The sequence below is a fragment of the Malus domestica genome, chromosome 17, assembly GCF_042453785.1.
Source record: "Malus domestica chromosome 17, GDT2T_hap1".
NCBI classification, from domain to species: Eukaryota; Viridiplantae; Streptophyta; class Magnoliopsida; order Rosales; family Rosaceae; genus Malus; species Malus domestica.
The window spans coordinates 2384856-2406190 of record NC_091677.1 but is presented as its reverse complement, the minus strand read 5'-3'; the positions used below and the strand labels follow the sequence as shown (position 1 = coordinate 2406190).

The 21335-nt window shown below is 34.6% G+C and overlaps 2 protein-coding genes and 2 long non-coding RNA genes across 7 annotated transcripts; 1 reads left to right on the top strand and 3 right to left on the bottom strand.

The window, feature by feature from the left end:
- Window positions 1-1986: 1986 nt before the first annotated feature.
- On the bottom strand, window positions 1987-2500 carry LOC139193723 (uncharacterized). The gene is made up of 2 exons (XR_011578170.1): window positions 2429-2500; window positions 1987-2266 (listed from the first exon to the last, which is right to left on the bottom strand). It is a non-coding gene; the product is annotated as an uncharacterized lncRNA (long non-coding RNA).
- A 3500-nt stretch (window positions 2501-6000) lies between these two features.
- On the bottom strand, window positions 6001-10458 carry LOC103404321 (MYB-like transcription factor EOBII). 3 transcript variants are annotated; one of them, XR_011578298.1, is made up of 4 exons: window positions 10317-10458; window positions 10059-10188; window positions 6989-7368; window positions 6001-6499 (listed from the first exon to the last, which is right to left on the bottom strand). XR_011578298.1 is itself a non-coding variant. In XM_008343218.4 (3 exons), exons 1-3 carry the CDS (start codon window positions 10456-10458, stop codon window positions 7053-7055), a joined length of 588 nt encoding a protein of 195 aa, XP_008341440.1. In that variant the 3' UTR covers window positions 6501-7052. The 3 variants fall into 3 exon arrangements, 1 of the variants encoding a protein (XP_008341440.1); XR_524308.4 differs by having other exon boundaries at window positions 6001-6471; XM_008343218.4 differs by lacking the exon at window positions 6001-6499 and having other exon boundaries at window positions 6501-7368.
- On the top strand, window positions 7368-17752 carry LOC103404320 (uncharacterized). The gene is made up of 3 exons (XR_011578299.1): window positions 7368-7961; window positions 8368-8529; window positions 10082-17752. It is a non-coding gene; the product is annotated as an uncharacterized lncRNA (long non-coding RNA).
- Window positions 17753-18402: 650 nt separating this feature from the next.
- Window positions 18403-20956, bottom strand: LOC103404322 (ADP-ribosylation factor 1). Of its 2 annotated transcripts, XM_070817505.1 has the most exons (8): window positions 20799-20861; window positions 20673-20719; window positions 20327-20491; window positions 19958-20028; window positions 19567-19686; window positions 19068-19186; window positions 18810-18891; window positions 18403-18641 (listed from the first exon to the last, which is right to left on the bottom strand). In XM_070817505.1, exons 3-8 carry the CDS (start codon window positions 20472-20474, stop codon window positions 18636-18638), a joined length of 546 nt encoding a protein of 181 aa, XP_070673606.1. In that variant the 5' UTR covers window positions 20475-20491; window positions 20673-20719; window positions 20799-20861; the 3' UTR covers window positions 18403-18635. The 2 variants fall into 2 exon arrangements, with proteins under 2 accessions (XP_070673606.1, XP_008341441.1); XM_008343219.4 differs by lacking the exon at window positions 20673-20719 and having other exon boundaries at window positions 20799-20956.
- Window positions 20957-21335: the final 379 nt, after the last annotated feature.

The window sequence follows — 21335 nt, the reverse complement described above, 5'->3', positions numbered from 1 at the left end:
AAAAGGATTTGGATCCTCTCGAGCTCAGCATCCTGAGCATACTGAGCAAATCACATGGATCGTTGGATTTTGATTTAACCATTATACTTATTATAAATTTTAGAGGAGTCTCCATATGATTTGCTCAGTAGGCTCAGGATGCTGAGCTCAGTAGAGGATCCAAATTCGGAAAAAAGATCCTCACTGGATCTTTTTCGTGATGATCATAAGAATCTTGTAATTGTGTCCGTTCATCGTTCATTATACATCCTATGATCGTTTTCCGACGATCATCCTTTTTCCTTCTTTTGTTTTTATGGCTCGGATTAGCGAGTGGTGTGGTGACACGTGGAGACATGGGTATCATGCCATGTAGTGGTGGATAATATAAAGAGTTTGTTGTCACTGGGAAATTGTGAAGATGAGGTTGGATGGAAGGAATGGTGGATTAGATTGGTGAGTGTTTCTGCCACACGTTCTCTTATTTCAACTTATCCTCTCCCTCTCTCCAATATTTTGGTTCTTGCATTTTGAGATTTATGTTCTTCAAAATTTTATGAGTATCAATAACACAATTTACGTTTTACACGTAATTTAATTTATATTGTATTACCTCAAGTTAAAATCAGTTACAACTTTATATAACATTTTTAAAACATTTTAATTTCATATATTTACTTATCATTTAAAATAGTGAAAAAACCTCTAGGTTAAGTATTTGAAATTTGTGGCTTTGTTTTTATAAATGGCATTACAAAGAACAATATGTCATCGGAATAGATAACATCTTGTCTCTACCAAACTTTTACTTCTACTCGATTTTTTTATTAATGCACGTGGCAACACTTAATTGGTTGTGCTGGCCTCATATAGCCGTCACATCAACACACAAACAAATTTTATAACAAAGATAGGCGGCTGGGACAATATTGATGACTAAACCAATAAATGCGGAAAAAAAATAGATGAATTTTGAACACAAAATACCAAACTAATGAATTCACAAAACATAAAGATAAAAATCTACTTTTTATCCTTGTAAGTGAGAGGTCTTATATTCGATTCTAGCCAAAGACGAATTTGAACCATATTATTGCTGGTCTATTGTGAGGCTTAGTTCACTCGCCCACGCTTTTACTATAGATAATATGTTTGTTAAAAAAAATTAAAATAAAAAATAAAAAAACTCGAAAATAAAATTCCAAAACAAATACACAAAAAAAGGTCAAAAACCAAGTACCTGGGGTCCAACCTGGCCCAACTGCATTCCAAGCAAACAGAAGGTTGCCATACTTTAGCTATGGGCCTTAAATCTTGTCCATTTTGTATCTTCAAACCAGAGTCCAGCTGTATCCCGTGGGCCGTCCAAATCGATCACCCAAAGCCGGTTAAATATTATAAAGTAATTTTAGGCTTATTATATAAACACCCCTCAAATTGTTGAATAAACCTCACATACTTAATCCACCTCACATTTACTTTTTCACTTAAAAATTATCTTAATACACCCCACATAATTTCCCATAATACCCCACACCCCACATTCTCAATATACACCTTATATTTTGTACATACACCCCACATTTCTCAATATACTCCTTATATTCCTCCACAAGAAGTGCTTTTTTCACTCGGTCTCAGAGATTGTGCTTGCTGTACAAGGTTGAAAAGTTGTGATTCACAATGCAAGTTTCGGTTTATGATGAAATCAAATTGAGAAGGCATTTGAGATTCCAAATAAGGTGGAGCTCGAGTATAGTTTTAGGATAAACTAGCAAAGAAACCCGCGCTCTGCTGCGAGTTTAAAATCGTAACCACAATTTAGCACACCCATTTTAAGTAATGGGACTAATTAACCTTTCCAACAATGATTAGCAACTAAAATTGATCCACAAATTAATAAAAAGAAAAGACTAAGTAAAAAACTGAACACTATTAGCAGATTCATATGTGTACATAATGGCAGGTCCATAAATTTTATCATGAGTTCAGGTGTAAACAACTTGATTGTGCTCATGTAAAAAAAAATTAACTCATTACAATTATTGATTCATGTAATAAATGAGTCGATAGATCCATAAACAATATGGAAACCAAATACACATTGAACACTCTATACCTCCCATGTACAAACAAATTAAAGGGGTCATATTGCAGAACAAAAGTATACCTCCTGCAGCAAGCTTAAGCTTCGCCTCCAGTGGAGCAACGATGGATTCAATGGGTAGCATTTCATCATCTTTCTGTGCAGCGTAAACTCTTCAAAGTCTGCCTTCTGCTGCAATATCTTAATATAAAACAAAACCCCCATAATCAGATTAATTAGGGTTTTTTCTTCATAGTTTCATGTACTTCAAAAGATATATGATGTAAATTATACTTGAGTATTGTCATTGTGTACAAAAAACTAAACGGATATATCACATTCAAATTTAAGTATGCTGATTACCAAAATACTTAAAATGGTTCTTCAAATTATCATTGTCATATACCATGACTATGCTGACATATCACTCTTTTTTCCAAAAATACCTGTAGAAATTTCAAAGAACCTTCAAAAGAAGTTGTTTCAGAATAGGTTTCATCTCAACCGACTCTATAAAAATCAATGCTTTATAAAGACTGTTAAGTGTATCTATAAAGTAAAATAGGTGGAAACCTTTACCAGAAAAACTATCTGCTCAAATATGCTCAAATATTTTGTATCTTTGATCAAGGTTCACATTCATGAGAGTCATTTGGAGAGCAAGACTAACAGCACCTTAGATGACCATCCGACCTCTGGACTTGGTAGTCCCATCTCGTCGTTCCAAAAGTTGTGAAAAAAAATCAAAATACCAATTCAAATTCATATGCCAAAATTATCAAATAATGTTTCACATAGTTTAATTTCAATGACCTCCTCAACATTCTGGAAAGGCAATCCAAAGCTGCCCCCTTGAGATACTGAGTGACCATTTTCTGGCAGCTCAACAAACAATACTTCTCCAAGATGGTCCTAAAACAAAGCTTCACCTGCATCACTCAACCCATTCGTCAAAAGCAATTTTTCTCAATCAACGTGTTTGTAGTTTCATTGGTTAGAGTTTTGTTCAACAATGGAGGGTGGGAGGGTTTTGATAGTTGAGAAGATAAATAATAGGGTTTAGTGATTTGGGGTGTATTTAGAGATTTTTATTTTATTTTTTAAAAACCTAATAAGGTCAAAATTGTCATTGCATAGTGGGATAAATAAGTCATTTAATATTAAATTTTAATGTGGGGTGCTAATAAAAAAAAGCCTAATTTTAACACATTATTTGTTTTTTGAATTTAACACCTTATTTTTCTCTTGTTTATTTCATGTCTTCCAATCGAAAGAAATATAAATAATAAAAAAATTAAAAGGAAAAAAATAATAAGCGTCTGTAAAAAGTGAGAAAAAAAAAGTGGATGAATATCATTTTTAAAAAAAAATTAGACAAGTCTTTCCACTCAAGTGTATTTGATACGCGGGATGGGACGGAAAACAATGGAACTGTACTAGTTCGACAAGTCTTTCAAGCATGGGTCATGTTTTTAATGAGTCCTCTAGTTGGTGTCCAATTGCCTTGGTAAACGTGTTTGGAATAAGTTTTAATTACTGATTTTACAATATGAAATATGAAAAAAGAATAACCTATGTCTTCAATCTTTCCTTACATCAGTCTTTTTTTTATTTTTATTAATCATGATGGTTTAATCCAATATAGATTTATCAAAGTCAAGTTGATAAAGTTATTCGACGGTAACAAGAAGGTATTAAATTTATTAACTATCACTAAAATGGTTAACATGATCACTTATGTGAACCTATTTCTTTACAATAAATATGTGATTTATAATGTTGCAAGACTGTGAATTAAGGCAATATTGTATTTGTTCACAACTTCACGATTTAGATTTTGAATCGGCAATTTATTTGGCAAGACAAAGTTTCAGACCAATCTGAATGGTCATAGTTCAGATTAATAATCCGACAATCTATTGTTTTAAAATTATTTGTCAAGATAAAGTTTCAGACCAATCTTAATGCTCATAGTTAAGATTAATAATTTGACAAATAATGTTTTAAAAATTATTTGGCAAGACAAAGTTTCAGACCAATCTTAATGATCATAGTTCAGATTAATAATCTGACAATATAACGTTTTAAAGATGTCGGTAGTCCAATATTTCCTTGTACGTGATATAAGAAATAAATTAGGAGGATTGGTTGTTGCATATGAAATTAATAGAAAACGAAAGTTAACCTCCAATCGGGGCAACATCCCGGTTGCACAAATTTTCATTACGTATTCAATGCCGACCTTCTTTCCTTGATGAACAAGTACTTTCACTTTCATCCAATTTCATACGATTTGTCATCATCCATCCCTCACATGTTCACGAGTGATCATCATGGAATCACATAACTTTTTAAATAATGATATCCATATTCGTTGTCGGCACCACTAACTTTCATTACTATTTAACACTAAAATTCTCGTTAAAACTTCAAAAATATCATATTACACTTTGTCATATCAAAATTTAGAAAGAAATTTCACTTGAACGTGTGCTTTACAGCAATTTTTCTTAGTACCATAACAACTTAATCACTCCACAAATCACAAAATTGTAGTCTATTTTGGGCTTTGCAACTTCATAATCCCTCCCTCACATGTTCACTAGTGTTCATCAAGGAATCACATACTTTTCTAATACATGCATCTTTATCCGTTGTCAGCACCATTGATTTTCGTTAAACCATTTCACATTCGAGCTGCTATTGGAGCTCTAAAAATGTCAGATTACACATTGTCTTTAGAAAATTTAGTGAGAAACTGCACTGGAACGAGTGCATCATGACATGTTTTATAGTTCTATATTCATTGCTCCAAAATTCACAAATATTGTCGGCCACCATTAACTTTCAATTATTTCACATTAGAACTGTTATTGGCTCTCTAAAAATATCAAATTACGTACTAGTTTACAAAATTTAGGGAGAATTGCACTTGAACAACATATTCTGGAGTGTCATGACAACTTCATTACTTCATAATTCACAAATCAGAAATATGTAGGCTAGTTTTTGGGCTCATCAACATCCAAATCCATTAATTTATACACTAATTTCAGAACCATGACCCCTTTGCAGGCCATCGATAATCAAATAGCACTTTAGTTGAAACCTTTTTTGGATTGGAGAAGTTATAGTGAACCCCAAAAAGGCCCATTAGTTAATTAATTAACAAAAACTACATTATGATTTCATGGACTAAGCTAGCAAGGATATTTTGTTTTCAACATGAAACCAATCACCCATGTTAATTTTTTCTACATTCATGGCCGACCCAACATGTGAAGTTTTCCCATCTTCCACGTGATCTTTATTTTTTGTGCTTTGCAACCAATTTTAATTGCGCAAATAAAACATGTGATGATAAAAATGAATGGCTGAGAGATGAAGTTCTTTTTCCTATGACCTTTTGCGATAACCAAAGATATGTCCTCGATTATATTTGCCATATTCGGCAACGCAAAGTCGAAGGAATGGACCCTTGAGGTTCTTTTCTGAGATATTTCTTTGAAAGGCACACAACATAAAATCACTGAACTGTTATTGAAGGGCACGCAACAAAAAATCTGTTAATTAAAGAATGGATTGAACTAATATCGCACTAATACGGTTTCAGAAAGGCACAAAACTCAAAATTTGTTAATTAAAGAATGGATTAAACTAATGTCGTACTAATACGATCTCCCCTGAAGAAGCATGTCGACTAATCATATAAAGCTACCAAAATATCCAAAAAAGAATAGAACATATATGTACATGCTTATAGTTCCTTAATTAAAATCAACATGAAAATATTTAAAATTTGATAATAATTCATAATGATGAAACCTAACCATGTTGACCCAAAAAAAACTAAAGAAACCAGATTATTGATTTAGATCTTGAACAGAATTATATATAAAGAAAGCAAACTATGAATCAAGATTCAAGACTATATATACTAATATTTCAAACAGTTTACGTAATTTGTATTTCTTCAACAAAAAAAAAACAAAAAAAAAACAGATTAATTACTATATATTAATTATAAAATATATGTGGATGAGAATTGCCATGTGGTAGCACGTTGGACTGGTAGATACCATAAATATTTAAGAAATTAGAAGTATTTGTAGGGAAAATATGGAAATTAATAAGGGGCATGTGAAAACTTGCTTGCAGTGGCCATGGGTGCAAGTTAGGCTCACGTCGAACATCAGTTTTGCATGGCCATGCACAACTTTGGAAAGCTGGGACGGAATCTGACAAGAGTAGTTATATTAGCTTTCCACGTGTCGATTTCCCAGCGGTTCTTTTGCTGTATCAATCGTATCATGGCTATATGTGTACGTACGTATCTTCATCCTTTCTTTCTTCGAATCTTCATTGTCATCTCATCACCACTTCCAATTTTCATGTGCAAACTCAGCCTAAGTAAAAGCCGTGTGATCAACTCAACTAAATAATAAAGCTTATTAGTAAATAAGAATAATAAATACAAGTTTACAAGTCTCTATCATCAATACAGTTTTCAGTTCGTAGACTAGAAAATCTCTGATACTAATCACTAACATTAGTTGCACATGATAAGACGAGTAAAAGATCTCAGTGGCTAGTAACCTATTAGCTTCTGATATACAACTTTTATTCCCTCATTTAGCCACCGATATACTCTTTTTCCACCTCATTCCGTGCAACTTGTGTTAAATGGCTATTGCCATTTTTTTTTTAAAACGAGAATAAGGTACATATATATATATATATATTCCCAGTACTCTCGTTTATGCCATGTAGAGAAGAGGAAATGGAAAAGATTAATTTCCAATTACAAACTTATTAGAATTACGTATATATAAAAACCATATATTATATTTTATATATAGTATACATATTTAAGAAAAAAAACATATATATGAATATATATACTAAGTTTTCATATGGACAAACCTAATAATTAATGATCCAAATTAAGAATTTGGATCATATATAATATATGAAATCGGTTGTTTAATTACTCTCCATTTAGCAATTGCAGAGACCAGAGATCCTCCATGCTCCAATAGCTTTCATTAGATTGATCAGCAGGTAACGGAGGAGGATAAGCATCCATATTTGCTTGGTATGTTGGTGCGGAGTGGGAAATATCCATCGTGTCCACAGTGTTAGAGATGGACACTTGACTTGTGCTAGCTTGATCATTCACCTCAGAGCTTTGTCCTGGTGTTATATTCTCAGCTTGCTTAATATGTTTTTGAATTCTAGTCCTCCAATAGTTCTTGATTTCGTTATCGGTCCGTCCCGGTAGATGTTTTGCGATTTTCGACCACCTGAATATTGCAATAAACTGTCAAAGATAAATATTACAACGTGCCAAAGTTAAAGCTAGCTACCCCAATAAATGATTGGACAAGTACTTGTACTGCTATAGTAGTTGCTAACTAAACAATCCCAGAAGGAAAAAGCTGTCTTAATTAAGCTTAAATCTCCTATTAGAAAGAACGCTCACTAGAACAACATGAAAAAAGCTGCTATAAACATAATCAATTAATGCAATAAACCCTAACCCTAAATTATTACCTGCAACTTGGTGTTTTGTGTAGATATATATACACACACACACACACACACAGAGTACTTAAAAGAATACTTCTCTGCAGTTAAGTATTGGTAAAAATTCCAAGTCATGCATGTTCTATGGGTGAGAATGAAAGTCCTACAAGTCCCTACTGGACTCCTTTTATTTATATATAAGGCAGACCAAGATACACAAAAACTTCGTCATCTAGAAAAACACAGAATCATTTACTTTCCGTACGTGTATATGCATATATTATACACACACACACACACACACAGATCTTGCAAACTCCTCCAGTTCCTTCGATCTTCAAAGGGAAAGCTCAGAATCTTTGTATATAAGGTATTCTTAATGATATAATCATCATCTAATCCCATTATTCTTTCTTATGGATAATATCATACTTATATACTTATATATACATATATATAAATATAAGGTTCCCTTTGGTCCATAAATATATACTTTTATCCATAATCAGGCGAAGGGGTCGAAAAAAAAAAATATTCTCATTTGGCAGAAAACTGGGCCAAATGTAGGAGAAAAATTCTTCCACACAGTATTATTCCGTTTAGCGTAGGTTAACATATATTGATCGATATACAAATATATATATATATATCTAATCACTATTTTAGTATAACTATAATTTACTGTCCTACCTAGCCATGCTTCTAGAATTAGTAACTATTATTTGAGATTTTTAACTCTTTGACTAGCTGTCCAATTATGATTAATTTCTTAGCAGAAAGCTATTGTTGCGAGCGCTGCCTCCATGCATATTAGTAGTACGATCAGAAATATAAAGGGTGGGAGGCCCAGCGGTTGCCCTAAGCGGCCAAAACAGTATGGTTCACGTCCGCTTCAAGCAAAGCAAAAGTTTTGTCGTCTTCTTCAGAATGAAAGCTAGGTAACTAGGGTTGGCATGTGAGAAACTGACTGGGGTTTACCTATAAATGGAAGGTTTTTATTGCTCCAAATAATTTTTTGGTTCGAGTTCACCAAACTGCATTCCTTTCAATGTATCACAAGTCAAGTCCACCACCACATCTCTAGTTTAAGGTATTTTTCTTGGAGTATATGATTCTCTCCCCTTCTAATTCTCTCCCCTCCCCCCCTTTCTCTTCCCTCATACTTGTAGGTTTACGATTAAGCTATGTCAACATCTTGTGTTGAATTTTTTATAGAGAGAAAAAGACAGGGAAAAGTGTGAGAAGAGGGGATGAAAGGGAATGAGAATTGGATGAGAGAGAATCCTAATCCACTTTTCTTTCCACATACACAAACAGTTTCCAAATCTTTGGACTTTATCATATAATGATTTAGATTTATTCATAATACAGAAGAACATTCTAATTATTTTTAACTTTATTACCAAGTTTAACAGCTCGTTCGTCTTTTCATTATCAAAACAATTCATCTCGATGCAAATTTTTTTTTGTCACAAAAGTTTTGAACTCTGAATCTCTGGCCTACTTGTACACTACTCATCACGTCATCTATCCTCAGCAGGGGGTTAAATCCCAAATGGGTTATCGAGATTTATTTAATTTTTTTTTTGTCATTTCACCTCAATGATTTTTTCATGTCAATTCGTCTCGATATTGAACAAGTCACAAGAGGGGAATTTTTTTATTTTAAGAAAAAACTTATTTATTTTTACATGGTTTACCCCCACAATTTCATGGGTCCATCCAATACAAGAGAATTAGACTCTCCATTTTTATTTTTAAAAAAGAAATTCGGGTTTTAAAGTATTTTCCAAATGCATACATATATAAGAATTCGGGTTCCAATACATGGAAACCCACTCAATCAAAGACATGTTGAAGACGGTACACCAATAATAAGAGAAAATATGATCAATTACTTTTCCTTCTCAGTTTATTAGCTAGCCTGGAGATATCTAAAATTATCATGGAGAATTAAAACGGATTGTAAGCCATGTTTGATATTGCCCTTGACATATATCTAACAATCAGCTGATATATATTTACACTAGTTGGAGGATACGTCCACTGCAATGATTTGTAAAAAGCCTCCAGCAACCCATATATAAATATATATATATATATATATATATCTATATATATATATATCTTATAACACATGAGAGAGGGACAATGTTTGGTGAAGAGAGTAGTAGGTTACATCTAGGATTCGAAACCCTCTAATATTGCAACCGAAAAGAACAAAAAAGGAACAGAGACAGAGAGAGTGGTCAAAGCCCTATGAATTAAAACGAAGAAAACCTACTTGGTCCTCCAAATTAAAAAGATGACGAGGAGAAGTAGAATAGTCGGTCATAAGACTCGCAACTTATCAAATCATATGTATATGTCCTTGTCGTTAAATTATCAGCATACTTATAATGTACTTACATTAATATTTTATATGTATATTTAGATTCTATGAATAAAACTAGCAAGTGATGATCACCTGTTACCCCACTTTGCATGCAGTTCCATAATCAGAAGTTGTTCCTCAGGTGTGATGTTGCCTCTCCGAACATCAGGCCGCAGATAATTCAGCCACCGGAGCCGGCAGCTCTTCCCAGTACGTTTGAGACCTAGTAACATAATATACACCTAGCTAGTGACATCTTTATAATATGTGGACATGTAGTTCTAAAATAGGAAATTGTACGTTCTAGCTAGGGTTTGAAATATACATAAAGGGATCAAACATGTTAATTACCAGCAGATTTGGCTAGGGAGTTCCATACACCTTCACCATGATTTGCAATATAGTTGATGAGAATCAAATCTTCTTCCATGGTCCATGGCCCTTTTCTCACTTCAACATCCTGGGATGAACTATTGCATGGTTTTTTATCCATTTTGTTTTTGTGTTTGTGCGTTTCTGGAGAGAGAGAGAGAGAGAGAGAGAGAGGGAGAGAGAGAGAGAGAGAGAGAGAGGCAGAGAGGGAGAGAGGGAGAGAGAGAGATAGGCAGTTAGGCAAGATAATCAGAGATAATGGGTAGCTAGGGTTTTTATAGAGGGAGACCATATATTTTTTCCCAGCAATATTACTGTAGTTAAACAGCATTAGTAGAGAGCATTTAACCTTAACTCGTTTAATTAGTATATTTAAGCATGCATATTGTTATCCATGATACATACTTATCTGCATGCATGACTTTTAATTGGTTGGGCTTTGTGTAGAATAAAATCTGTATATAAAATTTTATATGTATATCAGCGAACATATACAAATACGTACCCTCCTACGTAAGCATAATGTTAAAAGATATCTTGAACCAAAATTTTTTTGTCGAAAATTGAAACCAGAAACATGCATGTGCGTAAGTTAGCTAATAGAGATATTTTTTCAGAAAAAAATTAAATTGAAAGGACTACATATATGTATGTTGTTTATGTAAAAATTAATATACACATATAGAGTATGGTTCGATTGCGGGCATCGAATGAGTGTTCGAAAACTAAGCATTGGATGTTCAGAGACTCATAGTCCGCAATCACAAAGTCCTACATCAGTGTTAGGCTAGAAAATTCGTCACACGTGAGGGGACGTATGAGAATGTGAGAACAAAGTTCTACATTAGTGAGGGACCAAACCATGCAAGGGCTTTGTTAGGTTACTCCTCATATTGCTAATTGGTTTTCTGATGGAACCTCAACTTTCTTCTGGTATCAGAGCCAGGTTGGCCCATGTGTAATGCCAAATGACCTCACTTTCTCCACGTTACCCAACTTTGTTGTCCACGTGTTAGGCTAGAAAATTCCCTACACGTGAGTGGTGTGTGAGAATATAAGAACAAAATCTCACATCGGTGGGGGACCAAGTATGCAAGAGCTTATAAGGAGTTGAGCTGCTCTCCATATTACCGATTGGTTTTATGGTACAACATCAACATTTTTCATAAAATCAATTGGGAATATGAGGATTACTTTCTTCATAAAGCAATTGACAATATGGGAGTAGCCCAACTCTTTATAAGTCCTTACATGGTTTGGTCCCTCACCAATGTGAGACTTTACTCTCACATATATTCTCACATTATCCTTTCCATTGTTGCATTAGGTTGAAGTGTTTATACGTAAAAATGTTACTCAAACCACATTTTTCATACCATATTTGTGCAACCTCTCTAATAGAGATGAGACCCCACATGTATTGATGGGTCTTACTTCTATTAGAGAGGTGATACAAACCACCTATGAATATAATTATTTTTGTCAATCAAAAGATGGTGAAAAAAAATCAAATTAACCTTATCAACACACTAAAGAAAATAATCAAAACAAAATTTATGGGTCAAATTAACCTTATCAACAAACTAAAGAAAAATAACCAAAGTAAAAGCTATGAGCAATGTAGTAAATTAAACACAAAATAATTTACTATTTTTCATAGCCTACCAGCTAGATAACCATATAAGTTGCCCCTATTTTATCTTTTACATTTTTCTTCCAAATAAAATAAACTGTTAGACAAAATAATTATCTAGAAACAGTCGTTAAAAATATGAACAACCTCTTTAGCAATGAAAAATCGTTTGAAGGTTGTCACCAAAAAAACTTTAGCGACTGGTTATATTTTATCTCTTTGTGCATTTTATCTTTAACATGTTAATAAACTCATGCATAATATGCGTAAAATTGAGAGTATATATCATTGACAATTTCTAAAACATTTGAAGTTATACGTATCAGCATCAATTAATATACACACACACGTATAATTGTTAAAAGAAAGTTTGTTCGTCATATGCAAATTGTAATGTTTTTACACTCTAATCAATTTGATTACTGCGTTAAATGGCACGAAAAAATTATATATCTAGTACGTACGTATATTACCGTGTGGATAACGCATGCATGTGTTGCACAGTTGGAAATTCTCTGAGAAAGCCAGAAGCTTACGACACGATCTGTTGCTTTGAGTATTCAACTTCTGTTTCTCCAATTTGCATGCACAAATAAAAATATACAAAAATATATGAATCCAAAATAATTAAAATCTGCGCAGAAAAATAATAATTAAAATTTGTGGTTATTTTTGCGCTTTCGAGATCCACAAAAATATCTTCCCCTTTCTAATGGCTATTGCTAGGGTTTGCGCCCTTGAGTTTATGGAGTACGATTTTTGCCTCTCAAAATTCCCCTCTTTTACATTTTTTCTTCCCCTTATTTGAGCTGTATCATAATTAAATCAAGTCAACGTCTTGTGTTGACTTTCCTATAGTGAGAAAATTATAAAAACGAGTGAGAGACGAGGAGAAGGAAGAAGAAGGGATTAATTACGAGGGAAGAGAGTCATACTCCTGAGTTTCTAGTAGTGCTTTTCCTAGGGTCAGATTAAAGGTAAAGACAGCAGAACCCTAAACCGTTTCACACTTTCTTTCTTAATAAATAAATAAATAATATAGTTTTTCTTCATTCAAACAAAATTCTTAATTTTTAGTATCTAAGAGAGAGGTAGAGATGATGTTAGTCTTTATAAAATCTTTATTTTTTGCGTCTTTTTCTCTTAAGTTTTGTTGATGCACAAAATCAGTGAGGACTTTGGTACAAACAGAAAGTGTTAAGTTTGTGACATTCGCTAGATTGCCCCGGTCACTAGTATGGATAAGTATGTAAATGGATAGAGATAAGGAAGTAAACACAAGATATATGTGGTTTACCCAGATTGGCTACGTCCACGAAGTAGAGGAGTTCTCATTAATTGTGAAGGGTTTACACAAGTACATAGGTTCAAGCTCTCCTTTAGTGAGTACAAGTGAATGATTTAGTACAAATGACATTAGGAATATTGTGAGAGAATGATCTCTATTTATAGAAGAGAGTTTCTAGTTTCATTCTGACATTGACACGTGTCGTGTTGTGATTGACTTCTGATGTTGACACGTGTCACGCTATGATTGGCTTCTGATGTCAACACATGTCGCGCTGTGATTGGCCTCCTGGTTTGAGGGAAACTCTTATGGGTCATTGACGGTATAATGTTGACCGGTGCTCAGTAGTTTCGGGATTGGTCAAGTATGGTACAAACAGCGCTCCCCTAAGTTCCCGAGTGAGAGAAGCTCCTTGGTTGGGGACTTGCAATATCCAAGCTATTGAGTAATCACGAAACTTCTAAGTACCGAAGTGTGGTATCATTTTCACTTGTCTTATCTGTCTCATATGTAAATGTGGCATCTTCTCTGGAAGTACTTTTCCTCCATCCAGGGGTGGTATCTTTAACCGATGAAGATGCACAAGGAAATGTATCAATTTCACTTGAAGCTTACTTGTAGTTTCGGACTTGGTCAAATGCGATACAAACCCTATAGTAGGAGTCCCCAACGGTAATAAGACCAGTAGGGGATAAGAAGGATAAGCGTCATATGTTGTCTTGAGAAGGCATGGCTGCCTCTTTACCAAAGTTCAAGTCAAAACGATGGTCGGATGGGCCAGACATTCTCAGAAATGATGAAGGAGAAATGAGGTGCAATAAATCTCTGAAGTAAAGGGAAAATTCCTACAAGCAATAACTCTCTGAATGTACTTCTTGCACACAATTGGTGCCCTTATAAAAGAAAGGGCAACATGGTCGTTGGTTCAAAAATCGAAAAGGCACCACTTCCCACAAACGGCGCCAAATGTTGATGCACAAAACCGGAGGTCTTGGAACAACGTAAATCCGATCGTGAATCTGCAAGTAAAGTAAATAACACAAGATGTATCGTGGTTCACCCTAAGGTTTGGGCTACGTTCACACTGATTATGTATTTATCTGATGGAGAGAGATAACCTCTGTAATGAGAGGAGATGTGAGAGGGGTGAGAATGCTTCAGAAATGGCCTCCTCTAATTGTGAGGGTGAGGAGTCCTTTTATATAATAAGGGATCCTCACTTATTACATATTTGCCCCTTCCTTTATCACATAATTACATTTAAGTCCCCCGAGTATTTGTACGAGATCTAAATACGGAGGCCCTAAATATGGTATAAACAAGTTTAATAAAAAAATTTGTTAATCCTGCTTCAATAAAAAAAATCGAGTAAGAATTTTTTTTTTTTTTTTAACAAACAATATTATCTACACTAAGGTAGATGGGTTTGCTTAGGCTCATAATGGGTTAGCAATAATGTGGTTCAAATTCGCCTTTGGCGAGAATCAAACAATAGACCTCTCATTTACAAGTGAAGAGGAATACTACTAAAATGTAGTATTAAGTGACGATTGAGTAAGTATTTAGGTGTGAGTATAAAGAGTGCCCCATTTTTGGATATGACCTAGGGACTACTAAATCTTCGGACCGTCCTATTTTCTGCTGGATCTTCTTCTAAGCTGCAAATGACCTGCATACAGATAGATTATCCATCCAACAATAGTCTTTGGTTGATTTTTCTAAATTTATTTTTCTTTTTAAATAGTAATAGCAGTACCGTTTTTTACCTTCCGCTCATCCTTGTTAATTTTGGTCCATTGATCTTCTTCAATTCATTTGATCTGTCGATCGAACATTGAAAAAAGTGTGTGAAAAATAAATATAAGTGTGTGGATAGTACCCTTTAAATCCTACCTATTAAAAGTTCATAATTAAGCAAACGTCGAAAGTGCTTAACATATTGTTATAATCACATAAAAATCCTAAGAAGAAATACATATAAACTCAAAATATACACATGCAATCAAATTTTTTTTTTTTTTTATTTTTTGTGTTTGTCATCTTGTTTGAAATATTTTGTTGTTAGTGCAAGGAAATCAAATTATTATCAACTACGAACTTGTTTGGAAACGCTTTTAAAATAACAAAGCATTTTTAGAAGAAGAAAAAATGTTTCTAGGTTCCAAAAACACTTCAAGTGTTTACTAAAGATTGGTTTAAAAAATATTTCCACAAAACATGCTTTCAACAAATTTAAAAACAGTTCTAAACGAGCTCTACGTTTGTTCGATCCGTATGTGCTAATTTCGATTCGTACAAAGTTATGAGAGGACACGTTGGCATTTATCAAGCAAAGAAAGTGACTAATTAATGAATCTAAGTTAAGTACCTAACCAATGCCGTATTAGCCACTCATAAGAAAGTCCTCTCCCCACAACTCCACAGTAACCTTACAAATATGTACTCATAATTTGACACTTCGTGCAAAAGTCATTTGGAAGTATACTCGTTTTAGAAACCCATATTGTCGTGAGTTGTGGGTCTAAATTAGCTCAAGCTTAAGAAAACGACGATGTTAAGTAACCCACTACAACCCAAGACACTTATAGTCTTTTTTTTTAGGCAGACACTTACGTAAGATTCATATTAATTAACGGTTTTCAACTGTCGCACATTATGATATCACATTGACCAACTATTGCATTGCTCATGAATGTACTAAATTTCATCGAAAGATAAACTTTTTATACAGATTGCACCGTTTAAAAAATACGATATTATATACGTACATACATGTACATATTAATTGGATAAGCAAATTGTGTCTATATGCATCCATAGTTGTGGGAATTAGGGTTGAGTGATCCACGAACGCATGCTTTTGTTTCTGAATTAGAGAAAGTTTGGCCAGAATCAAGTGCTCAAAGAAAAGAGGATGAGGGATTCGTGGCTAGGAAGTTGTATGAGCACTACCATGATCCCTTGATTTAGGGCACAACATGTGATCACAGCTAAACAATCACAGTTTGTGGCCACGAAATTTGCCACGGAATTCAAAAGAATGAAATCTAGATAATCACCAATAGAGATCGTCTCGCAGACTGGAGTCGACAAATTGAGTAATTCGGACCACTTATTTTAAATTCTTTAGTCCCCATCAACCTATTCTACTGGTTTACCTCACATAAACTAGGTGTCCGAATCTCTTTCTCTCTCTTGAACGGTACAAACTTGATCTTTGTTAACTCTAGACTGCGAGATATGGAGAATTCGATAACCACTACCAAGAAAACTGATCCTTTTTTATTTTGTGGCTGAAATCATAGATATTAATCTGCAAGCTGTCCTCCCCCATAAAAGGAACAAAGACAAACTCACATTACGGATTAGCTGGTGCTTCTCCATTTGCAAATCTGAACACTATCCATTAAATAATTAGGTATTACAACAAGATTTGATGAGATTTCATAGATTCTTTTTCTTCTTCTAATTAATTAGGTTTATATGACAGCATAATTTTCTTCATTTATGCTAACTGAGTAATGACTTGTGACATATCAATCGAGTGTTAACATGGTGCGAGTAAGATCGCTTTCGTGGCCAAATCTTGTGCTGGACATTAAAGATAAGGGTTTGCTTAGATTACGGACACAATATTAAGGCTCTCTCCAATTTAAGGGTCTAAAATCTCATAATTTAGCTATGTATTTTTAACTGTTCATCTGTACGTATGTTTTTCGTTACTATCTCACGAGTGGAAATTGAAGCTTCTCTCCCCGCCACAAATTATCTCTAATACAGGGTGATGTCACATACAATGAGTGTGAGCCTCTATTAAAAGAGTTTTTTTGTCAACAAGTGTGTTAATGTTGTGCATCCAAATAAGTCGAAATTCTAGTGTGATGTTAGATATTGAGTTAGGTCATTTGACTTATAACAAACTCGTCCCCGACATCTACATTTGTTTCCTTATAATACGTTCAGCTCAAAATGCGGATTGCACTTTGTTTGAAAATCCAAAAAGTTGAAGATCTTCATCTGATCTGTTAAATTTCCACTTAGTTTTGTTCAAGTGCCATGGCCACCTAGTTTTGTTCAAGTGCTTTGGTTTTGTTTTTCCTGGCATGTGGGCCGAAGTTCAAAACCCGACTAAAGTTCGTAAAAAGTAACACTCGCGGTTAGGAGGAGACGCTTCAAAGACTTCGGAGACGGATTTTCTCCCTACGTTTGTAGATGGGGAAGAAAATCCCATCCTTGTAAGGGAAGGGAACTTCATACAAGCTTTGACAAGGGTTTCAAAAGTGTGTAAGCATGAGTCCATCTCCGCTATGATTATCAACTTAATTTCACTTATGTTTCAACATTATGAATTTGTATTAGTATTGAATTATGTAAATATTTTTTTCTTATGAGTCCATGGATCTCCATCCTTTCGGGGACATCCGATAAAATTGGAATGAGACAATCTGTCAATCTCCGCTATAATCATCAATTTAATATCAAATTATGCTGATACTTGTAATTATAATACTATTATATGTATGTTTAGAAGGTTTTTTTTTGTTTTTTTTTTGTTGATACAAGCAAAATTAGGGGATGAGGAGGAGATTTGAACTGAAGATTTCAGGTGAAAGGAAGAATGTTTTTAATCAACTGAGTTACAAGTTCTAGTTTAAACTTTATATAGATGTCTCTACAGTTTTTCTCTGCAGCACATGAGGCACGTGCACATGGCTTACGTATCAACTAAGTTAATTAAATCTCGACCTTCCATTTTTCAAATGAAAACAAGTATGCGTAAGCCATGCGCATGTTCTGGGCAGCAGAGAAAACCTCGATGTCTCTGAGTTTATGTTCTTTTTGTGATATCATATCATAGACTGGTAATATAGAAGTAGAAGAAGAACCCCCGTGGGCCGTGACAGTACAATTGGGTTTGCCAACATACCACGTTGGGTTTCAAACCCAAAGGTGCAATTGGGGTACGTTGAAGGGCGAAACAGAGACGAACTTCCGAATTTCCGAATTTTGTCTGAGTTGAAGATAGAAGATGAATTAGTTCTCAAACAAAATCAACCTGGACAAAATTCAAAGGTCCCTTTTATTTCAACTATCCTTGAATCTAACAAGTTATCGAATCCAATTCATCGTAAAAATCAAACAGATTAATGAAGCAAACACGATAAAATATAACCTTGGCTCATGTGTCAAAACAAAGGTAACGACATAGAAACTTCGTTTACAGCTAAACAGTATAGCTAGAGTAGCAAACACACACACGAATTCAGAGAGAGTTTCTCCAAAACATTCTGCTATTACAACATTCATCGAAATAAAGAAAACTATCCTTCCCCAGAATCTCCAAGGCAAGCAACCAAACTCCTTGGCCTCAATTCTCTCATGCCTGTAAAGAACGAGAGAGGGGGCCGTCAGAAATATAGAATTCAAATATGGATGGTATCTTGCTAATAAAAAAAATCTAATCCGTCATGTTTTATGAGGGATTCACCGTAATAGATTCCAGAAATAATACCATGAGATGATATTCTAAACAAAACAATGAATTTATTACCTTGCTAGCAATGTTGTTGGAAAGCCAGTCCAACCCCTCGTACAAGCCCTCTCCAGAGGTTGCACAAGTACTCTGGATGTACCTGGAAAAAGAACAACAATTATATCCAGTATTCAACTTTTGCCCAAGATCTTAGCATTGATGTTCAAGAACTCATTCGTTTAAGTTGAACCATCCGTATTTAAATCAAGGTGAAAGTTTTTCCCAGCTCAAGAGAGAGACTAATCAGTAGACTCCCACCGTATATCAATAACTTACCAGTGACGTTGACGGAGAGAATGAAGACCAAGCTTATCAGTTATCTCGGCGGCATTCATTGCATTAGGAAGATCTTGTTTGTTGGCAAATACAAGCAGAACAGCATCCCTTAGTTCATCCTGAAAACAATTAAAAATTTTAACTTCAAACCCTAGTTCCAAGTATACATAAGCAATATGTACCATTGTTGTATCCTAAACAAGGTTCTAGTCATTTACAGGAACAAAACCAGAGTTTTGTCTTAGTACAAATGAAGTAGAATTTATAAAGGCAAAAAGGATCATAACTAAAAGAATGGAATTCACAAATGTAGCTCAGGAAAGTATGTATCAAACTAAATGAAACTTTAATCGAATCCACAAATTTAAGTACAGAAGAAAACTAAATAACACAACAAAATTCAGAAGGCATACAACCTCCTCGTCTCCATTTACAACAGGAACATTAGAAATCGCAACATAAACAAGCAGAATGAAAATATAAGGGAGCCAAGAACTACCTCATTCAACATCCTGTGTAATTCATCCCTTGCCTCAACAACTCGATCCCTGTCATTGCTATCAACCACAAAGATAAGACCTTGTGTGTTCTGGAAGTAGTGCCTCCACAATGGTCGGATCTACGAATGGAAGAAACCCGATCAGTCATTGGATATGTATAATTAGAACTTCAGACAGATGTCCTCGCTTGACACGGATAAACATTGAAGTAAATATACCCTCCAATTCTCTATATATTCCATGAAAAGAGATCATATAAAATGTTTTTGCATCCGCCTACAGGGATCTCACTCCCGTGGTAGAAGAAAAACCACAATGACCAAAAAACTTGTTGCACAACCAACAACATATTAAAAGTGCACGCAGATATACAAAAAGGCAGAAAATTACTTTGTCTTGACCCCCGACATCCCAGACGGTGAAGCTGATGTTCTTGTATTCTACTGTCTCCACATTAAATCCTGCAAAAAAAGGAAAAAAAAAACCACTCTTGTACAGAAAATGAAAATGCAAATTACGAAACTTTTATCCACAAGACATCAGAGAAGTGAAACAATCCTCATCTTAACCGCACCAGATCACGAGGAGGAAAAAGCACCAACGAAACCAAAACCATCATACAATTCTTCATAAGCGTAAAACAAATTAAACCCGAAAAGCGAAATTGATCTAAAATTCAGGTCGAAATTGGAGTGTTTCAAATGAAAGATGGAAACTTACGGAACTATAACAATAATATTAGGGAATCGAAGCTCTTACCAATGGTGGGGATGGTGGTGACGATTTCTCCGAGCTTGAGCTTGTACAAGATGGTGGTCTTACCGGCCGCATCGAGACCCACCATCAGAATTCGCATCTCTTTCTTGGCAAAGAGCCGGCTGAAGAGCTTCGTGAACGTAAGCCCCATTTTTCAATCGAATTCAGCTGCCAAACACAACCAATCACACATCCACAGTTAAATCAAAATTAGCAAATTTGATTTCAAATTACAATAAAACCAAGAAAAATCAATCCAAAATTTCAATCATACGAATCATATCGCATGCAAAATTCAATCAGATCCGTTTGTTGAATTGAAAAATAACCAAAAGGGGTTTCAATTTACATGGAGATCAAAGATCGATCGTGCAACTGTAGATCTACGATTCAAATCTGGTAACGAAGAATTCGAATTTAGGACGAAGAAATTCTAGAGAGAGAGAGAGAGAGAGAGAGAGAGAGAGAGAGAGACCTGGAGGAACGAGGAAGGATCAAATGAGAGGAGGAGGCAACGGAAGCAAAGCCGCGACTTTTATTAGTATTGCCCTTTTCTCTCCCCTGGACCCTGGTCAGTCAGTTAATTACCGCGGTTAGATTCAGAACGCTGTCGTTTCATTGAAATTCCAAATAATACATTGCGGTCGGTTTGTGGGGATTTGGAATTTGGATTGTTTTTAGTTGAAGAGAATCCTCTTCGGATTCACTTTGTGAAGATTCTAGAAATCTCTACGTTATAATCATTCATCGTACATCGTACGATTAGTTTTTGTCAAATATTATTTGTGTTTAATTTTAAATAAAAAAAAATCAAATGATTCATTATCGCACGATACACGATGAATGACTAAGACGTGAGGATCCTAGGCTAAGATGTTGGAATCCCTAGGATCCCTATAAAGTGGATCCGGATGGGATCCAATTCCGTTTATAGGGAGCACTTATATGCTAGAAGTGTTTTATCACAAATACGAAAAAAAAAGTGCTATGTTTTTCTTTAAAAGCACTTTTA